At 33.7% G+C, this 23,470-nt stretch overlaps 1 protein-coding gene and 1 long non-coding RNA gene across 2 annotated transcripts; both read right to left on the bottom strand.

Annotated features, from left to right (window-relative positions):
- Positions 1-850: 850 nt before the first annotated feature.
- Positions 851-2,410, bottom strand: LOC132312628 (CEN-like protein 1). The gene is made up of 4 exons (XM_059811067.1): positions 1,996-2,410; positions 1,785-1,846; positions 1,627-1,667; positions 851-1,358 (listed from the first exon to the last, which is right to left on the bottom strand). The coding sequence occupies exons 1-4, from the start codon at positions 2,191-2,193 to the stop codon at positions 1,141-1,143; spliced, it is 519 nt and encodes a 172-aa protein (XP_059667050.1). The 5' UTR covers positions 2,194-2,410; the 3' UTR covers positions 851-1,140.
- A 5,620-nt stretch (positions 2,411-8,030) lies between these two features.
- Positions 8,031-22,888, bottom strand: LOC132315001 (uncharacterized). The gene is made up of 2 exons (XR_009483559.1): positions 22,629-22,888; positions 8,031-8,332 (listed from the first exon to the last, which is right to left on the bottom strand). It is a non-coding gene; the product is annotated as an uncharacterized LOC132315001 (long non-coding RNA).
- Positions 22,889-23,470: the final 582 nt, after the last annotated feature.

A 23,470-nucleotide genomic window follows, 5' to 3' on the forward strand; every position in this document is an offset into this window, starting at 1 on the left:
TCTAGGGCTTCAAAGTTGTTTGTTTCAGTTCTTGTTATCTATATGGGAGGACTTGAGCTTCACCTGTGATCATGCATCATTGCAGCAGCAGAAAACAATGTCAGAAGTGTCTGAACTACCGCAATGGCTAGGGTTAAGAGTTTTCCTGAACATTAAGGCAACTCAACTAGAAAGTGTCCAGGAGAAAGAAGAGAAAGGAATTGCAATGGCTCTATTGCAGGTTTTTGTGCTTCCGGAAGTTGGCCGGCTGCAATCCCAGACACCGGCTCTGGCCAGCCGTTGGGACCGAGGAAATGTTAGTAGCACCACCTTTGCTATATTGTGGAACTCTTTTCAGAGCTAGCCTAGACTGCAACTACATTGATAAAAACACAAAATTGAAGTACTCTTCTTCTTCATGAATTGCCTTTCTGGGACCCAGATAGTTAAAAGTAAAGTGTGAGGTTCTGTTGAATGACAATGTCCTCATTGATGATTATCACAAATGTAGGATGCTAAATGGACGGCCCTGAGGAAGAGTTGGAATTCTGTATACATTAAACGAATCCTAGCGCTCTCTCTCTCTCTCTCTCTCTCTCTCTCTCTCTCTCGCGCGCGCACACGCGTGTTTTGTGCACATGTGCAAGCGTTAAGATTCGTCTAATACCACCACAGCAGAGGATTCCCTCCGGTCCCTGTCCCTTAACGATCCCTGATTCCGAAATTCTCTGCCGCAATTCTCCCACTCCACTGCAGTGGTTCTGTACACCTTTTAGTCAATAAATGTTCCGTTACCTCAGTCAATATAGAAATCCTTAAAACCTGTTTGTGTTATTTTGGTTGACAAGGAGAATTGGGACCACCACATATAACAATACGAGAACAAGCTTAATGGCTTAATCACAAGACACGATCAGTACAGACAGCCATGATACGATCTTTATCCTATAACCAAATCAGATCCTTAAAGACACCTAAAACATAGATGGGGGACCCTCCAAGTCCCGAAACCTAAGTACAGAAAAACAGTACTACCCAACACAAACACCATACACAGTAGGACAACTGGACAAGTACAGTACGACCCAAACTTAAAAGCCACATGACAAACCCTTAAAAACTGCTGGCAATTTGAAGCACACTCTCTCTCTTGTTTCTCTCTCATCTTCTTCTTGCAGCTGTTTCTCTCTGTGCATTGAAGTACACTGCAGCAACAGGGTGTCCTAGGCTGTTCTCTTCTGAGAAGCCCTTTGTGTTGAACTGGTCTCTTGAAGCTGGCGGCCTCACTGTTTGTCTTGCTCTCTGCTTGAACAAGATGAACACGTAACGGTGGATTCCAATCACTGGCTTTGGAGTCTCGTAGCTCACTATTTCTCTTCCTGTGATTTTGGATTTAAATTAAAACCCATTAAGTGAACGTTGTTAATTTCATGCCAAAATGCATCACTCTATTACAAATAGCTATATGTATGTATATATGTATATAGATTTATAATATTTTGATTATTAACACTGGAGGAGGGCCTTGGTGCAACAGTAAAGTTACTGCGTACATCTGACTCTGTACCCGCAACAAATCTCATACACGGGCTAAGCTCTTATTTGGTTATTAACAAAGAGATATTTATTCAAGGTTTAGGAACTCACCAAAGGAAGCATCAGTGGTACCTGGAATGTCAGTGACAATCCTGAAAGATAAAAGGGTTTTTACATTACATATATGTTAGAGATGCCCGGCCATTAAAGAAAATGCACTATTAAATTAATTCACAAGATGTTTGATGAGTTGGGTTAGTGATACAAACCAGTGGAGATGTTCCCTTAGGTATGGATCACTAGGGCTTGGAGCATCCGGGTCCGTCATGATCTTCAAAGACAGTAACAAAAATCTTCAGTCACACACACACACACACACACACACACACACACACACATATATATATATATATTTATATAAATTGACAGAAGAGAGAGAGACAGTAGCTCGAATGGTGCAGTTTAGGTAGTGAAACTTACTAGTGTATAAGAAGCCCTCATATCTTCACCGCCGATCTCGACACGAGGTCTAGCAGCAGTGACAGCAGGCATGAACTCATGGCCATTATTAACTTGCCTGTTGGAGTAAGTTATGGTCATTTTCACACTTGGGGTGAAAGAGTCCACTACCTCTCCTACCACTCTCCCTACTATAAGTGGTTCTATGAGCCTCGACATTACGATAAAAATAGAGAGAGAGAGAGAGAGAGAGAGAGAGAGGGGTATAGATAGATAGGCTTTGAAGTAGTTCTTGTTTGATGGGTGAGAATGAATGTAAGAGATTTTTATAGACAGAAGAAAGAAATTAATGGAAGTGGAGGGCTTGGCTTAACCTCAAAGAATAAGGAACACAAAACACATATGCAAAAGGTTGTATATATACGGAAAAAGCATGTTTGAAAAGCTCAAAACTTAGATGTCATCGATCTACAAAGATTAAAAGAGAAGCCACTAGATAGACGGATTGGTGAGGTTTTGCTCAAGAAAGATCCCTTCAAAAGTTCAAAACCTTTTATAAAATATTTGTATATATCTCGATCCATGTGTGTAGAATCTATATATATGATGTCTTTGGCTCATTGGACGAATGGGAATGAAGAATACAACTTTTTTCACTTTAATATTGTATCTTTTGGCAAATGGGAATTCAGCTTTTATGGTGTGCTCCTCATTGCACATGCTTTCTTGCATTAAAATAAATAGAAAAATACCTTATCCACAAGCTTTGGAAATGTGTATCTGTACTAAATAATTCACTCAACAGATCTATATTATCTTACTAAAAATGCTACTACTTAAAATTACTTAAAATGGGGTAATAAGGCATAAAATACAAATTCTAGATACATTATATATGTTATTGAAGATTGTGAAAGTGAATCAAAAGTTTCCTAATATGAAACTGGATATGCATGTCTCAACTTTGAAAGAATAAAACAATGTAAAACATGGCTTCCAAACCATCCATCAAACCGTGTGCTCTAGAAGACTACCTTACTACCTATTGTTCTCTCTCTCTCTCTCTCTATCTCTCGATCGAATTACAAAAGTATCCATTGTAATTAGCATGCAAGTAGGTTTTGTTAATTCACTAGTGTTACTAATTAGTGCGTACTAGAGCTTAACTGTGTGTGTAATATATATAAGTAATGATAATTTAAAGATGATAATTTGAAGATGCCTAAGTAATGGGTGTTGTGTGAGTGGGGCGTGGGGCCCTACTACATGACGTGCATTCATTCACATACTAATCATTCTGTATTTTTTGAATTTAAAAGATGTATTATTACTCATGTGGTGTATTCCCAAGTCCTTATTTTAACGGTGTACATTAATTTTCTTGATCTAATACGTATCAAAGTTCTTTGCTTCACGGTTTCTAATTGTGTACATAATTTTTGCATCTTAATCGATCATTTATTAGTGATTCTCTTATTAGGAAGCCGTAAAAGTGTTACAAGTCAATACAAAAGATATAAAGCAAAAATTAGTATGATCAAAAGTGTTACCAGAAGAGAACAAATTGCATACTTAGAGCATCTCCAATGGTAAAATGCTAAATTCGGATGCCAAATTTATATTTTGACAGTGTTACAGTGTCAAAATGCTACATTTTAGCAATTCTGCTCCAATGATGCATTTTATGCAAAATGTTATTTTTTGACACAACCACTATTCTTTTCAACTACCATTCCCACCATTAATATTTGCATCAGTAATTTTAATATTAGGTACATTCCAAATCAAGTTGTAGATATTAGAAGTAAACTAACATTAAACTTAATTAAAAAGAATAAAAAATCTAAATTACCTGGTCAAAAAATGACCCAAATATATATATATATATATATATATATATATATAAATTTATATATTTGATTATATTATTAAATAAATTTTTTTATATAATTTTTTTTTTCTTTTTCAAAATTTTTTATATTATATATATATGTGTGTGTGTATATTATATATATTTAATTATATTATTATTATATATATATATATATATATATATATATAGGGCAAATCATTTTAGCCTCCCCAATCGCCTCCATCTCTATCGTTCTCAACTTTGAAATTGCGCAACCCCCCCCCCCCCCCCTCTCTGCAACTGCAAACTACAAAATCAACAAAAATCAGAAGTTCGAAACCCATATTTTTCAGTTTCCATCGCCCGCTGTTCCAGTTTGGGTTCGCCGTTCGCAAGCTTTAGCCGCTGTCTCTTAACTCTCAAGCTTGCCCCCTCTCTCTCTGTGTAATTGCTAACTTGTACGTATGGGTTTTGTTTTAATTTTTTTTTTTAAATCAACTAATCAAGGCCTGTAATTCTTGTTTTGCATCTTATTTGGTGAAATTTTTTATGATCTTTTTTAAATATATGTGTGTGTATATATATATATCCCCCTCCCCCATGCTCTTTTTTTTGAAACAACAGTAGCCATTTCTTGTGTTAGATTTGGCACCGAAAATAACAAAGCCAAATTTTAACAGGTAATATAATATGCTATTGAAGATCACAATTTTAACTCACCTATTATATTTTGAACTGACAACTCACATGACAGGTTAGTTGGCGATGCTCTTAACATAGTAACAACAAAATACCATCTGGCAAACAAAGAAAAGAAAAAGGAAAGGGTGGGAATTTTCTTGCACAATATTTTAAATAAAACATCACTTCTGGCCGTAAAATTTGCCAAGTGTCCGTTTAAACGACAATGAATATAAGGAATGGAATAGACATGTAAGCAAACTTATAGAGAATTAAATCAGTGGCAACCAATGCTTCTTAAGAATCTCAAAACAATACTCTCAGCTGATGTGATGGGTATATAGGGCCACATATACACATGTTTATGTGTGTGTGTATATATGATGTTGTGTCTAACGCTGTGAATGCCAGGTTTTGAGCATATCTTTAACGTTTATTGAAAGAAAATAACCAAAAAAAAATTCTACCACTAGTTTGATTGGTGCATGTATCAATGAGTGATATATATATATATATATGGAACAACCTGTCTTGGCTTGACACGTCTTTGATTTAGAAAGTAGAATAATACAAAGAAAACATTTTCTTTGCTGCATAATATGAATATATATTCCCCAACTGTTATTCTCCTTCCTAAATCCTTCCAGCACAATTTAAGGCAACTCTGCTGTGATTTTGACACCTTCACACGTACGTCTCGTACCTTTACGCGCTTATTATATTAAATATTTTCAGTCAAATTAGCTATGTGTCATCCTCTTGGACGTAGAATCAAGCTTACTACTACTACTAGTATAGACTATAGATATAGCATCTCAGCTGCCTCCAAAGGTATAATTTTTCCTTTTTCTTCTTTTTGTCCTTTACAAAGAAGACTTCCCTGAACAACTCAACAATACATGCATGTGTGTATATCTATACATATATTACTAAGATTCTAAGAAAAATGATTTGCCATTCAAAAATAGATCGAGAGCCAAATGTTAGCCGAAGCGTTCAACATGTACGGAATGTTTTGAAGTGAGATTTTGGTGAAGTTCAAGTCAATGCATCAAATGAATATTAAATATTTTTCCTTTCATTCACTTCAGTTGCTTTGATAAAATGATATTGATGATATCTTGTGATATATTCTATTCTTAGAATTGTGATAAATAGGCCATCACAAACAAATATGAAAATTTTAACAAAGAGGCTTATAAAGTAAGAAAATACCTCATTACTATTAAAAAATAATTAATAATAAAGTTAAAAAAAGGAAAAATTACATATAAATGAAGTCAAAGTTCCATATTTATTTAGAGACTGAGTCAAAGTTTCATATTTCTCTAAAATGAATTGCTAAGGTGGCACATGGTTTTTTACTGTTTAAAAAATTGTGGTACCTAAAATGTCATTCCCTAACAAAAAAGTAGTACCTTCAGTTCAAAAAAGTAGTACCTTCAGTTCAAAAAAGTAGTACCTTCGGAGAAAAAGTAGTACCTTCGCGGATGTTTAAAAAACATGGTACCTGGACGCCAAAAAGTAGTACCTTTAGTTCAAAAAAGTAGTACCTTCGAAGAAAAAGTAATATCTTCGCGGAAGGGTATTTTAGGCACCACAATTTCTAAACAGTAAAAAATCATGTGCCACCTCAGCAATCCATTTTAGAGAAATATGGAACTTTGACTTAGCCTCTAAGTAAATATGGAACTTTGACTCCATTTATATGTAATTTTCCCTTAAAAAATACCTATCATCAGCTTAGTGTAGTTGTTACAAGACAGAATTAGAAGTGAAATTGATAATATGTGTGATATTCAACGTTAGGAGTGGCAATTTAACACTATTCAATAACTTAAAATTTTAAATTAGTATCAGGACTTAATTCTTAATTTACCTAGTAATATAAAAAATTCCTTGAAATAGAAACTTAATGTTATAAAATTGACAAAGAAAGAAAGAACAGACTAAATATATAAAATGTTTGATAGAGGAACACAATAAGATCATTAGAGACTAAGAAGCTGTTATTGTTTTTTGTTCTTTGGATACACAAATGCATAACGTACATCTCATATATATGTACATATAAAATTATATACACATACCATGGTTTGCAGTTGTGGTATGAGTTTTGGTAACGGTTGCGATTGCGGTGTAACGGACTCGGACGAATATCAGTGTAAACCTATCGAACCAGCCGGTTCATGGGAGCGTTTAACAGTATCAGTCCCTTGAAAAAGGGTTACGAATTGGACGATACGTAGCGTATCAGGCGATATGACAAATCACGATACACACAACACATGGTTTCACCTTGCTATCTCACACAGATACAGATATGGGACATGGGTACGATAAGATACAGACACGGGAATATAACAAAACTAAAAAAAACAGTATACGGGTGCAGCGGGACACGACATTTTAAAAAATAAATAAAAATTAATTTTCTATATACAAAAAATTAAAAACCTTTTTATCGGTTTCTTGTAATTGCACTAAATTAACATGTTTCTAAATACATAAACAAGTAAAGTAATTAAACAAGGAGAAATTCAAACAGAGTAAGAGTAAGAAAAACATAAAAAAAGAAAAACACTAACTCTAAAATCTTAATAACCAAAAGAATGAAAAAAAAAAAAGAAAAAAAAAAAAAAAAAAAGGAGGAGCAATTAAGCATATTGTGGCAAATCTGAGATCAATTGGCAAATTGAGGTGTTTTAAATGCAGTTTGTTTTATTCTAATTTGACCTCCATTTTTTTACCTACAAATTTTTAAATATTACAATATGAACCCCGTGTTTTAAATGTAGTTTTGTTTTATTATAACTTGACTCCATTTTTAACCTATAACTTTTTAAATATTACATTATGAACGCCGCCGTATCCTAAAAGTATCTAAGGCGTATCCCAGCAATATCCGAAATTAAAAATTTATTTTAAATAATTGGATATTTCTACGCAGTATTGGACACGCGTCCGGGCGTATCTAAAGAATATCAGGACTGGACACATGTTCGATACCGTCACGACGCCTCCGGAGAAGTATCAGTGCTTCCTAGGTCTCTTCATATCATTGTTTTGTCACAATTTTAATCTGACAGTGTGGAAATTTGGTACCTAACTATACATATATTCATATTACATTTTTACAAATTTTCCACATGTATAAATGGAGTGGAACCCATATCTCCAACACTTTATATATATATATATATATATATATATATACTAGTAAAAAACACGTGCGATGCACATGATGAATGTTTTCTAACTTATATAATTTATATTTTCATATATTTTTTAATTATTTATAGTTTTATAAAAAAAATAAAAAAATAGGCAAAACAGTTTCAGGCCCAGAATGCCTTAAAGAGTAATAATTGTCACCTCAAAAGAAACAAAATAAGATTTTCCATTGATAAATGAATGAAAACTATAAACATTTAAAAAATATATGAAAATAAAATTTTATAATTTACAAAACATTCATAAATAAATACTATATAAAAATTCTATATATTATAAAATCAGAAAGGGTACTAACAATTTTTAGATTGTAATAATTGTCACCTCAAAAGAAACAGAATATATTAGAAAATCTAAAACTATAACTATTTGAAAATAAAAGTATTCCTAAATTATTTATTTCTCAATCTTTATTTTTTTTGCATATCTCATTTCTTCATGAAATGAATCATTGTCAAGTGTCAATTCGTTTAATTCTTCCACCGCAAAATAAGTTTTCACGACTTATTGTTGAGTATTGTCTATCTTCACCAGAAAAAGAAAAGATTTTCCTTTGCAGCTTGTCACTTTGTTGCTGAATTCATTCATGTCCTGCAAAAAGAACAAATATAATTTAGAGCTATTGAGAATTTCAAGTAAATATATATTTTTTAATTAAATTAAATTTTATGAATAAGGGTGAAAAATTACCTCAATTTGTAATTATAGTAAATCATCTAGTGAACAATTTATTAATGTTTGGCAATCATTGAACACTGTTAGGGTTGCAAGTGTGAAGAAAGGTTAGCCAAAAGGCCGAGAAAGGTGTGATTATTATTTCTTTAGGCCTATAGTTTTATAAAAGGTTTCCATGTACTCCTTTATAACTTAAAACCAATGTGGGACAAGAAAAATGAATTTTATTAAGTAATTTTTAATTTGAATTAAATTCTTTAAATTAATTTTTATAAATTTTATTAGGTAATTTGTAATTTGAATCAAACTATTTAAATAATTTTTACGTAATTTTCTGTTTATAAAAACTCTTTTTTTTATATTAATAAATAAATACTGAAATAGTTTCATATTAGGTAATTTGTAATTTGAATTAAAATCTTTTTTTATATATTAATAAATAAATACTACATTTGTTCTTAGCCAAAAGGCCGAGAAAGGTTAGCCAAAAGGTCAAGAAAGGTGTGATTAATATTTGTAATTTGAATTAAACTGTTTAAATAATTTTTAAGTAATTTTTTGTTTATAAAAATTCTTTTTTCATATTAATAAATAAATACTGAAATACTAAGGTTGAGAGAGTAGTACTACACTTGATCTTAGCCAAAAGGCTGAGAAAGGTTAGTCAAAAGGCCGACACAAAAAATTTTAGTACTTCACTTGATCTTAGCCAAAAGATCGAGAAATTTGTGTGTGGCAAAGGAAAGCAGTCGACCTGGAATATTGAGACCTCGTAGCTAGCCAAGAAAGGTGTGATTATTATTTCTCTAGGTCTAAAAATGAATTTTATTAGGTAATTTGTAATTTGAATTAAACTCTTTAAATAATTTTTAGGTAATTTTTTGTTTATAAAAACTCTTTTTTTATATTAATAAATAAATACTGAAACGCTGAAATACTAAGGCCGAGAAAGTAGTATTACAGTTGATCTTAACAAAAAAGCCAAGAAAGGTTAGCCAAAAGGCCGACCCAAAAAAATTTAGTACTTCACTTGATCTTAGCCAAAAGGCCGAGAAAGTAATATTACACTTGATCTTAGCCAAAAGGTTGAGAAATGTGTAATTATTATTTCTTTAGGTCTATAGTTTTATAAGAGAATCTCATGTAATCTTTTTAATTTAAAACCAATGTGGGACAAGAAAAATGAATTTTATTAGGTAATTTGTAATTTGAATTAAACTCTTTAAATTAATTTTTATAAATTTTATTAGGTAATTTGTAATTTAAATTAAATTCTTTAAATAATTTTTAGGTAATTTTTTTCTCTTTTTATATATTAATAAATGAATACTAAAATATTAAAATACTGAAAAACTGAAACTCTTAAAACATTTAATAATAGTATAGATATAGATATAGATATAGATATATCAGAAGGTAATAAAGACCAATATTGGACATGAGCCCATCTCAAAGTTCAGTGGGAAATATATGAACTAGGCTTACATTAACGAACTCTAATGTGTCTGGCCCGAGCTTAAGCCTTGCTACTTATCAAATGGGTTGGGCTGGGATCTCTTCAACCCGAACCATGTACATAATTTTCCCAATTACCGACCCAACTTGTTATTATGGACAGAGATAGGGTCTGAACGTATGGAATCAACTAGTGACTGATCAACAAGTGACCAGGTAAACGACATCAGTAGGGCAGTCACAATTACTGACCCAACTTGTTATTAAGTTTAGTGTTTGCAAATCCAGTTATTCATAAATAATTTAACAAAGAGGAATATAAAGTTAGAAAATACCCCACATCTCCTTTGTTTCTCTCGGAGCTGAAGGAGATATTGAAGCTATCCATTTACAGAGTTGTAATCCAAAATGGTCATGAGAGTCACAAGAAATGTGAGCTCTTTTTGTTTAATCACATGGTGACATAGATTTTTTAAAAGGAATTTTTACATAAGTGTACTTATGGATCTATATTTATTAAAAGATGAAGTCAAAGTATTGAAGTTTCTTAAAAATGAAATTGACTGAATTACTGATGTGGACATGAACTTTCACAGTTCATTATACTTTGTTGCCTAAAATACCCTTTTACTATTTAAATCAAATTACTTCACTACCCCCATTTCATTTATCCATATATATTTATTTATCACACAACTCAATTCACAATATCTATAGACTTGTGTGGATGTAGGTTATGCCACGTCACTTATATATTCAAACTACGCTGACTACAAGCAAGAACAAGACAAATGTTTTAACACTTGCTCGATACACAAGAACTAGCCAGCTCAGCACTAGCAGCCCCAAACCCACAAACTGTCGATCGATGGCCCCAGCCAGAACCTCGATCCGACCAAGTCATAAACTGTCGATCGATGGGCCTAGAACCTCGATTCGACTAAGTCACAAACCGTTGATCGATGGCCCTAGAACCTCAATCTGACCAAGCCATGAAATGTTAATCGACGAACCTAGAATACCGATCCGACCAAGCCACGAAATGTCAATCGACGAGCCTAGAACCTCGATTCAACCAAGCCACGAAATGTCAATCGATGGGCCTAGAACCTCAATCCGACTAAGCCACGAAATGTCGATCGATGGCCTAGAACCTTGTTCCGACCAAGCTACAAAACTGGCGATCGATGGGTTTAAAACCTCGATCCGACCAAGCCACTAAACTGTCGATCGATGAGCCTAGAATCTCGATCCGACCAAGCCACAAATTATTAATCCATGGGCTAAGAACCTCAATCCAAGTTATGGCCGGTCGATCGATGGCCCAGACCCTCGACATAACACGCTGAATGAGGGAACTCACGACGAAGAGTTGTGGTAAGACTCTTTGAGACCATTGGGAATGCTGAAGGGATTTTGGAATGGAGGATGGAGAATCATCTTTGCGCTCTGCCAAGGCAGACCCAATCCCAGGAGAAAAAGCGAAAGACAGGCTGTAGTAAGCACAGAGACCCTTACAACCACGCTCTATTTACGTATACCTGGCAGCATGCCCGGGAAAGTCGGAATTAGGACATCATGATCCGTAAGTGATGAGCACTGAAAAGTGCACATTTAAACCCGTTAAGCTTAAGCATTCTAGTACCTTTATCTATCTTACTTTACCGTTTTAGACTTATTACGTGTTATTTATATTTTCAGGCACTAATCCCAAAATTGAGCTAACTCAGCCAAATAAGAGCTTAATTAAAGCAATCCTGAGATAAACCAAAGGAGGGAGCAAAGTGGAGAAAGAAAGGAGCAAAAAGGAATCAAAGTTGTGCAGCTAAAAAGTTCGATCGATCCAGCTTAGAGTTCGATCGATCGAACATCTATGATCGATCACAGTACTTCTCGATAGATCCAACCTTGGCCTTTGCTGAAATTCCAAGTTCGATCGATCCAACATCACCTTCGATCGATCGAACCCTATCTTGTCCTATTCAAATGATTGATCTTATCCACAGCTGTACGCCTACCAACAACTTTTGTCCTTTTTCCCATAAATATCTTCGAAATATCTCAGCCTTGTCCTTATCCGGAGGAGTCAGTCCACTTCGATCGATCCAAGATGCAGTTCGATCGATCGAACCCATCTTCGATCGATCCAAGTTAAGGTTCGATCGATCGAACTTCCTCCAGCGAGAAAAAGTTAAAGTCCAGCTCATTTATTCCGTCCTTCACCCAATCATTGGAGAATATGCCTTGCACGACCACAGCTCATCATAGGGTGTATTTGACCTACCTATATAAGGAATATGATACACTTTTTGGAGAGGAGCCTAGAGTCTCTTGTCACACATTGAAAATCATCTTGGAGGCTATTCTTGGAGAGGAGGAAGGGGGGAAGCTAGAGCACCATTGGAGGAAATCTTCACCAACAAGGAGCAGCCATGGAGTTAGCCCTTGAGGGTTGGATCATCACTACCATGAGTGTCTAGACATCCTCTTGGGGCTAGAGTTAGCCCCAAGCATGCTTTCTATACTCTAATCTTGTGTATTATTGAGGGATTAGTGTTGTATGATACATCTTGATATTCATGTATATATAAATCTTGATTATTTCATGGTTTGTATGGTTTAATGCTTCCAATTGACTATTCTATGCTACCCATATGTCTATGTATGCTAAAGTAGGATATTCATGTGCTTATCTCTAGATTTAGTGTTTTTGATGCATGTCTATGTGTATTGATGCTATAGATCTAGAGATTATCAAGATGATATGCTTAATGAATGCTATTTTGGTTCATTTGATGGTTTATGCCTATTCTTGATGGCTTGTGCCTCTCCCCTAGTCTAGATAGCTTTATTTTCATGCTAGTAGTGTAGATTTAGTGTAGTGGTAGTATAATGTTAGATGGGAGGACAATCTACTCTTGATGTTTGATATTCCATGCTTGTGAGACCAAATGGCATATTCCTCTAATATTGTGTTGTATGTGGATTGTGAGCTTAATGAAGGATTAATGACTAGTTATGATATGTTGTATCTTTCACATGTGTTTAGACAATTTATTCCTCTCCCAATAGATAAATTATGGCCTCTCACATGATGTTTAGATAATGCATGTTTAACTAAGTCATCCTTATGGATTGCTTGGACTATGAGCTTAATGAAATGTTCAATGACTTGATTTGATATTTTGTTCTCTTCACATGATGTCTAGACAATATATTCCTCTACCAATAGATGTATTGTGGCCTCACACATGTTGATTGAGACAATTTGCACTTGTTGAGTCACCCTTACCAATTGAATGTCTTTTATACACACAATATTGTTGCAACACATTCATTTCCCTCATTAGTCACTTGATTATGGTTTGGAATAGTATTGTTTGGTGGTGATCTCTACACCCCAAGACCTTTCCTTCTTACTTACTCTTTATCTTAATGCATTTTAATTAATTCTTTTCTAGAAGTAATCAACCAACCCAATTCTCTTTTGCAATCATTTGGTACGCTAGAGTCGAAGTTGAAATTCCAACACGTATAATCCCTTGGGACGATCCCTACTCACTCTTGCTACGTTAGTAGTAGTGTTGGTAGTGGTTTTTATAAATTTAAATTTGACATAAAAGGCTTTTCTTGAACCACACATTCACTACATTCAGTTTGGCGTATTGGAACGGCCGTCGTCAGATTTGGCGCCGTTACCGGGAATTAACGGTTTTGTTGGAATTAAACTAGACAATAGTGTTCATTAGATTGCTTCTATTTTTATTTTATTTTCCATTGTATATTATTTTATCTTGATTCTCATTATTATTTGTTCAATTAGGTACTTGACTACAAGGAAGGCGAACTTTGGAACTTAAAGCAATCATTGGAGCTTAAAAGCGAAATTTGGAGTTGAAGTGCTAAAGGACCATTGTGACCAATTCTTGGCTCTCTTGTATTTTAATTGTTTCACTTCTTTGTATGCTTGTGATAGCCCTTGTTGAGGCTCATTTTATTGCTAAATTTTTGTCCAAGCATAGGCCCTTGTTGAGGCCAATTTTTTCTTGCATTTGGGTTTTAATTGTGAATGGAGGAATTGTTTGATCCAAGTTTTGGGGGGAATTACATCCCTTCACCTTATGCTCCTCCATCACATTTTAATCCTTATGAGATTGAGTCCAATTCATTTCATGCATCATCTTATTATGGACTTAATCACTCATTTAATCCTTCTTGTGACTATTACCCTCCACCACCATTTTATGATGAATCAATTCCACCACCTTCTAAGTACTCACCCGGATTTGAAGAAAAAGCGTTAGCTTTACTTGATGTGCATATTTCACACACTTCACTTATTAATTCTCATTCTCAAGCTTTAGCCAACTTAGAAGCTCAAGTTGAGCAAATTGCAAGTACTCTTTCTCATCAAAAGGAGGAGGAAGAGGCAAATGAAAAAATGGCAAGAACTTCAATGTATATAGATGAGGATGATGAGAGTAAGGAGAATGAAACAAGTGAGCTAATGCCTAGCACTCTATCTTGTATAGAGGAGGAAGTGGCAAGTGAGTTAGTGGCTAATCCAATAGAACATAACATGATTAATGAGGATTTTGTTTGTTTTGATTATGATTTTATCTATGATATGGCTACTCTAGAGAGTGAGGAGATATTGACCACACATGAGGTAGGAGAGAAGGAGGAGGAACTTGTTGAAGAGGGCCTTCTTTCTATTATCTCTAATGACCCTCTTGAGGAGTGTCTTTTGGAAATGTATAAAAATTGTGGTTTTGACTTTAAAAGCTCTAAAAATGAAATAAACTCTCTAATGGACTCCTTAGCTTACTTAGAATGTGAGGTAATGGTAATTTATGAGGAGGAGAAGAGGGATGAAGAGAGGGTGTTTCTTATTAATCCAAATGAGTCTTTGAAAGACAATGCCTCACCAATTATCAATATGGATGATCATTTGAATGTGTTTCAAGAACACAACAAAGAGGCAAGCCTAACCATGATTGATTTTGTTTTCAAGACCGTGGATGAAAGGAACAATATCATCTCTTTTATTTCTTTTCAAGTCATTCTTTTGGAGGATGATTTTATTGTCATAAGTGGGATATTAAATGAGAAAAGTGAAAAGATGGTCAATAAGGATATTTCATATCCAGTTTTTGATTCATTTGATTAGTGAGTTGACCTAACGTCTTGCTAGAGACGTTAAACACTAGTATTCGTAGAGTTTCACAACTCTATTCCTCCCTCATTTCTTTTTATTTTTCATTCTTGTGTACATTCTTCCATCTATTTTTCAAATTTTCATTCTTGTTACCATCATTGGGGCTTAGCATAGGATTTTCTGCACTTTCAGTTCAAAATTAGGCATTTGGTGCCAGTTCGATCGATCACAAGAGCACCTTCGATCGGTCGAATTGTTCTTCGATCGATCCAACTATGGATTCGATCGATCGAACTCCACTTGAGTCCCAACACTTAGAAAAAATTTTGGACCTGCATCCAAATTCCAAAATGCATGCTCTCGGGATCTCCAAATTTTCAAAAGTTCGATCGATCGTAAACCATTTCGATCGATCGAACTACCTTTCGATCGATCCAACATGTGGTTCGATCGATTATGAGTCCCAACACTTAGAAAAATTTTCAGGCCTCCTCCATTTTTCAAAAATGTATGCTCTCGGGACTTTTCAAAATTTTACATGTTCGATCGATCGAATTTCATTTCGGATCGATCACAGCTATGTTCGATCGATCGAACTTCATCTTCGATCGATCACAGCTTTGCCCCTTTGACTTTTTGACTTTTTCCTATTTCTATTTTTATTTTATTTTATTTTATTTTTTATTTTATTTTATTTTATTTAGTTACTTCTATCTTGGTATTAAAAATAAAATATATATATATATATATAAATAATAATAATAATAATATTTCTTTTCTTTTATTTTATTTCCTTTTATCTTATTTCCAAAAATTCAAAAATATTTTGTTTAACTTTATTTTTTAATTTCGAAAAAAAAAAAAATTTGCATTCTTTATTTCCTTACATTTTTACTTCTTGCATTTTTATTTTTATTTTTATTCATTTGTCTTTTTATTTTTGTTTGTGTACATATTTGTTTTGTCTAAAAAAATAATAATAAAAAGACGATTTTTCAAAGAAGCATTCCGTCTTGCTAGAGACGTTAAACTTAGCACCCATTTTGCATATTTCTTACATTTTTCATTTTTCTTTGCATGTTTTCACATATATATTAAAAATAATAATAATAATAATAATGAAAAACAAAAAGTAAGAAAATTTTGTATATACTTGCATTGTACATATTCTCCATTTTTTTGCATTGTACATGTTCCTTTTCATTTCTTGCATTACACATATTATTTTTCATTTCTTACATTGAACATATTCTTTCATTACATTTTGCCTTATTTAATTTTCTTTTTATATTTTGTTCATGCATTTTATTCTTTGTTTTTCTTGCATTTTGTATATACTTACTTTCATTAAATGAAAAATATAAAAAGATTCATCATTGTGCCCTTATGTGTAGTCATGCATACTTTATGCTTTAGTTAGGGCTTGATCTTATATCTCTCTTGCATCATGTGTTACATTGCCTTAGAATGCTTGATTTGATTATTCTTATCCCATTTGATATTTGATGTGAGTTTTGCTAGCGTGGTTATTCAAGTAGGTTGTTGATTCCAAGTTTGGGGGAGACGTCTTTCGAATTGGATCATGACCGGGTTTCATGTCTACACCACCACGGTATACTCTTTCCATCTTTTCCATTGTTCTCATTACACATTGAGGACAATGTGCGGTTTAAGTTTGGGGGTAAGGTGTTTTGTTGCATTCTACTTAAGATTTGAGCTTTAAATGCATGATTGAGATTTGAGATTGATGTTAGCTATGATTTTGATCTTTTGAGGACTATATTGCTTAAAATTTAAAAATTGCTTGACTTGAGAGTCCAATACTCCTTGTATGCCTTGAGGATGCCATTTAGGAGTAAATTTTTCAAAAGATTGATATCTTGCTTGCATTTGTGGTCCGCATCATCCTGAATTTGTGATTGTTTTGAGATTCATTCTAGGATTATACACTAGCACCGGCGCACGCTAGCATTCAATTGTGGGGTACATGCTTTGTTGATTATTGAATTGGTTCTATCCTAATTGGGCTAGTAGTGCATTGAAAGCTTTCATTCTTGATAAAGGTGGATAACAACCCCTTTTCATTGAGTAGCCGGGATTCTTGCCTCATTAAGCAGTGAACTTCTCGCGCCGAAAGGTGGAGGGCCCAAACTCTAGGTTAATAATTGATTAAAAAAAAAAAAAAAAGTTGCAAAAGCAATAAAAGTGAGGACTTCTCCCAAAAGGTGAGAAGTAGGAAATGATTAGATGGTTGTTGTCTTGATTTGTAGCCTAGTTGATTTGAGTTTGTAAGTCCGTTGGGGTGTCTTAACACCTAATGCCCTAAAGCCATCTGGTTTGGGAGTCATTGACCTAAAGCTCGCTACATGAATCTTCTAGAAAGCTTAAGAGATCAACACATTGCACAATATTTCCATCTTTGATCCTCAATAAAAAATAAAAAATAAAAATAAAAAATGAGTGAAAAGAATAAGCGCACCTAGAACAATAAAGTTTTAATAAAAGGTCCACTCTCTTATCTTGATGATTGGGACTAGATTTGTATGCTAGTTTGAGGGTAAGGATGTGATTACTTCTCTAGTTAGCTAAGATAACAACACACTTGATGCCGGACCTCTCACATGGATTCTAGACTTGTTTTGATTTTCATGATCATTTTCTTGATGTGTGGAGGACTATGCTTGCTTGCTTGATATTGAAATTTTGGGAGATTGCTTAGAAACGGTTGAAAAATTGCATACTTGAGGTAGTTTTCTCCCAATACTTATTTGCAATATTAGTGCCTCTTTTGAAAGAATGAGCTTAATGTTTGTAGGTACCATTTCTGGAAACCCTCACGAGACTTTACTCGTCCACTAGGGGTAACCTAGGGGTTTAAAAGGCTTGTTGCGTATGCTAAATGCAATCGTGTTCCCTACGAAAGTGGCGCTATCATTTTACTTGTTTTCCAATTTATACTTGTTTAGTTGTTCATTTCATTCCTTTACTTCTTAGTTCATTGCTAGGGACTAGCAATATTTAAGTTTGGGGGTGTGATGAGCACTGAAAAGTGCGCATTTAAACCCGTTAAGCTTAAGCATTCTAGTACCTTTATCTATCTTACTTTGCCGTTTTAGACTTATTACGTGTTATTTATATTTTCAGGCACTAATCCCAAAATTGAGCTAACTCAGCCAAATAAGAGCTTAATTAAAGCAATCCTGAGATAAACCAAAGGAGGGAGCAAAGTGGAGAAAGAAAGGAGCAAAAAGGAATCAAAGTTGTGCAGCTAAAAAGTTCGATCGATCCAGCTTAGAGTTCGATCGATCGAACATCTATGATCGATCACAGTACTTCTCGATAGATCCAACCTTGGCCTTTGCTGAAATTCCAAGTTCGATCGATCCAACATCACCTTCGATCGATCGAACCCTATCTTGTCCTATTCAAATGATTGATCTTATCCACAGCTGTACGCCTACCAACAACTTTTGTCCTTTTTCCCATAAATATCTTCGAAATATCTCAGCCTTGTCCTTATCCGGAGGAGTCAGTCCACTTCGATCGATCCAAGATGCAGTTCGATCGATCGAACCCATCTTCGATCGATCCAAGTTAAGGTTCGATCGATCGAACTTCCTCCAGCGAGAAAAAGTTAAAGTCCAGCTCATTTATTCCGTCCTTCACCCAATCATTGGAGAATATGCCTTGCACGACCACAGCTCATCATAGGGTGTATTTGACCTACCTATATAAGGAATATGATACACTTTTTGGAGAGGAGCCTAGAGTCTCTTGTCACACATTGAAAATCATCTTGGAGGCTATTCTTGGAGAGGAGGAAGGGGGGAAGCTAGAGCACCATTGGAGGAAATCTTCACCAACAAGGAGCAGCCATGGAGTTAGCCCTTGAGGGTTGGATCATCACTACCATGAGTGTCTAGACATCCTCTTGGGGCTAGAGTTAGCCCCAAGCATGCTTTCTATACTCTAATCTTGTGTATTATTGAGGGATTAGTGTTGTATGATACATCTTGATATTCATGTATATATAAATCTTGATTATTTCATGGTTTGTATGGTTTAATGCTTCCAATTGACTATTCTATGCTACCCATATGTCTATGTATGCTAAAGTAGGATATTCATGTGCTTATCTCTAGATTTAGTGTTTTTGATGCATGTCTATGTGTATTGATGCTATAGATCTAGAGATTATCAAGATGATATGCTTAATGAATGCTATTTTGGTTCATTTGATGGTTTATGCCTATTCTTGATGGCTTGTGCCTCCCCCCTAGTCTAGATAGCTTTATTTTCATGCTAGTAGTGTAGATTTAGTGTAGTGGTAGTATAATGTTAGATGGGAGGACAATCTACTCTTGATGTTTGATATTCCATGCTTGTGAGACCAAATGGCATATTCCTCTAATATTGTGTTGTATGTGGATTGTGAGCTTAATGAAGGATTAATGACTAGTTATGATATGTTGTATCTTTCACATGTGTTTAGACAATTTATTCCTCTCCCAATAGATAAATTGTGGCCTCTCACATGATGTTTAGATAATGCATGTTTAACTAAGTCATCCTTATGGATTGCTTGGACTATGAGCTTAATGAAATGTTCAATGACTTGATTTGATATTTTGTTCTCTTCACATGATGTCTAGACAATATATTCCTCTACCAATAGATGTATTGTGGCCTCACACATGTTGATTGAGACAATTTGCACTTGTTGAGTCACCCTTACCAATTGAATGTCTTTTATACACACAATATTGTTGCAACACATTCATTTCCCTCATTAGTCACTTGATTATGGTTTGGAATAGTATTGTTTGGTGGTGATCTCTACACCCCAAGACCTTTCCTTCTTACTTACTCTTTATCTTAATGCATTTTAATTAATTCTTTTCTAGAAGTAATCAACCAACCCAATTCTCTTTTGCAATCATTTGGTACGCTAGAGTCGAAGTTGAAATTCCAACACGTATAATCCCTTGGGACGATCCCTACTCACTCTTGCTACGTTAGTAGTAGTGTTGGTAGTGGTTTTTATAAATTTAAATTTGACATAAAAGGCTTTTCTTGAACCACACATTCACTACATTCAGTTTGGCGTATTGGAACGGCCGTCGTCAGTAAGGGACATGGGCCTTGGCTCACTTTATCCACAGGCCCAGCAGATATGGCCTGGAGGAGTTAAGGCTATAAAGAGATGGCTAAAAGAAAGGATAAAGGTGAAGAAATCGGGCTCTGTCATACTCCAGACTTCCTTCTTTACCATCGTTTTCAGCTCTCAGATTGGGCTGATTTTCCCTCCCTTAATCCACTCTTTAGTATTCTTCATATTGTTTTAATGATATTCCCAGATATATTTTCATCTTTAGTTTGACTCAAAAATCAAATACAAACAACGTGTCACTATATATATATATATATATATATATATATATATATATATATAATATACTACATAACTATAAATATATGCTTATTCACTTGACACGTCAATTCACAATATGTATATGTGCCTATAGACGTATTACCGTGTGTGTGTGTGTGTGTGTGTGTGTGTGTGTGTGTGTATATATATATCATACTACATAACCATAGATATATCTGTGTGGGCGTAATATATATCTTCTTTGGTAAGCGTGAAGTAGGTAGAAAGGAAAAGAAACATATTTTTTTAAAAAAAAAATTTGGAAATTTGATTACCTAAAAAGAGAAAATTTTGAGGAAAGTGGATTGCCTCCGATAAATTTTGGAAATATTTTATTTCCAAATTTCATATTCTGCCCCAATTGAGTTGTTTCTCCATTATTATTATTATTATTATTATTTCACATAAGAGGTTATTAAGTTCACACTTTCAAATCCTTTTTGCTACGTTTATTTACTGGGACACATAATTTGTCATCATAGGATTCATATCCAAACTGTTGTTACCTAATCTTTTTTAAAATAAATTAAGAATTAAATAGTGGAATGATATTACTTTTAATTTTTACCAATATCTTAATAGAAATATGAAAAGAGATGAATTGGAGTCCTCGTATTATCTATATGACATAACCATCTCACACTATTTATTTTTAATTATCTATACAGCTTTGAAACTGAATAGAGTTTTATACTGGAACCATGTGTGATTTTTGTAAAGAAAATTTTGCATGGTTCATATTCATAATAAATGAAAGTAGATTGGTAAATTATGCATGAACTAAAAAATTATTATATATTAAATATAAAATATGTTACTTTTGTATGACAATTTTTATCCTAAAGTGTTGCCATTTAGTGTTTTTCGAGGGACTTGAAAAAAAGAAGAAGACATATTTAATATTCCAATAAAAACATGAGTATGTTAAATGAACTACATTAATATAAATAATTATTATTGAAAATACAAAATAAAAAGAATATGATAACTAAAATCCAGTCCTCCTTAGTTTGTTCTAATTTCAATATGAATATAAATAATAATAATAATAATAATAATTAATAATAATACATCATTTTAATATTTATTTGTTAAAAATTAATATAAATAATTGGGTATAAAGAGGATTCATCTAATACAAAATTAATTTATTTTTAAATATTTGAAATCATAAGGATAGTTTTGGTAAGTAAATCATTTTATTTTCCCTTTCACGCTATCCAAACTAACAAAATAATATTTTCACATAACTTTCTATCATACATTTTTATCATTTTTATCTAACCAAACGGACCCTATTTATTTGTGTGCATGTCATATATGTTTACTTATCTGACATGCCAGTGTCTATAGATGTGTCACTGTATATATACATACGTAAGTTAGATGTATAGAAATTTTACCGTATATGTTTTTTTTTCCTAATTGATACTCACACACCTCAAAAAAAACAAAAAAAAAAATTGTTTGCACTCATGAATGAGTAGACCCATCAACGGATCGGATTTGGACCGGATCATGGTCAATCCGATTCGAATCCGATAAGCAAAAATGGTGATCCGATCCGGTCCGATAATCCGACGGATTTTTACTTAGTCAATCCGTATCCGATTTGTTTGATTATCGGATGTCCGATCCGATAGTCTGATCCGATTCTTCAATTGGAAATTGGAGCTAAAATATCATGTACTTCAATGATGTCCCCATCACCATCATTTTCTTTGGCTTTTTCAGACATTGCTAGAGCAAATAATACAACAGGAAGAAGAAAAAAAAAAAAAAATTGACAGAGAGTTTCTAGAGATAAAATTATGAAAATGTTCAAACCAGAAAATATAAGAAAAATTAAATTGAGAGGGAAAATAATAATAGAAGGAAAACAAAAGGAAATAACTAAAAGATTTTATGGTAAAAAAAAAACAAAAAAACAAAAAAACCAACAACAACATAAATTAGGGCAAAATATATATCAATAAAAAAATTTAAAAGAAAAATCTGGATATGTGAATATATGCATGTGTACGCACTGATCTACACTTCAATATCAATTTCAGTGTTAAAACTCATACCATAAAAAAATAAAAATAAAAAAACCTCCCAATTTCGATCATGCCAATATGAAGAGGAGAGAAATGAGATTGGATGAGAGAGAAAGGAAGAACACTAACCTGAGAGGAGTAATATTTTACGATCGCCGATCGATGGGTTCCTTGTTTTTCTGATTTTGCAGCTCTACTAAGTGGGACTGTGGGAGTTGTGTTTGGGGAATTTGTTTTGCGGCAAGGGTAGTGCTGTGTGAGTAAGGATAAGAGATATTGTGAATTAAGGTTAGGGTTTAGATAGAGATTAAATGAAGAATGGGCTTGGGAATAAGAATGGACTTGGAGATGGGTTTGGGCTGACTCTTATAATATATATAAGAAGTGGGCTTGGAGATTTTGGGGCTGTGTCTTATATATATATATATATATATATATGTATGTATGTATAATTTTAATTCGGATCAGATTATTATCGGATCGGATCGGCAAAATTCATATCCGATTTGTTAAGCAAACGGGTTATCGGATTCGGATCATAAACGGGTTATCGGATTTTTTGTTCAATCCATATCCGCATAATCGGATTGGATTCGGATCAAAATCCGATCCATTGACAGGTCTATGAATGAGTGCCAAAGTTCTAACATTTGGCTAGTTCTAACGTTTGCCTTTGCTTAGATGCATCACTCACTCAAGATTTCCATTCAACATTCATATGACATCTCCTCAGAAAACGGATTTCATGCTTGTTAATTTGATAATTTTAGTTATTATTTACCATGTGCCGACTTATCTATGAATTAGAATTGAGATTTCTACACGAAAACTTAATTTCAGAAGGTAACCATACCTTTTCCTGTTCAGTTTTTGTATTGAACTCCTATTTTCTGTGGCGAACCAAACCAGGGCATTTAGGTCTTCGTTTTTTAAACAAAAAAACTTTTTGGAATTTTTTCACTTGATGATTT

This window comes from Cornus florida, unplaced genomic scaffold, assembly GCF_030987335.1.
Source record: "Cornus florida cultivar Cherokee Brave unplaced genomic scaffold, ASM3098733v1 CherokeeBrave_3.0.0_Hap2_Chr06, whole genome shotgun sequence".
Lineage (NCBI taxonomy): Eukaryota > Viridiplantae > Streptophyta > Magnoliopsida > Cornales > Cornaceae > Cornus > Cornus florida.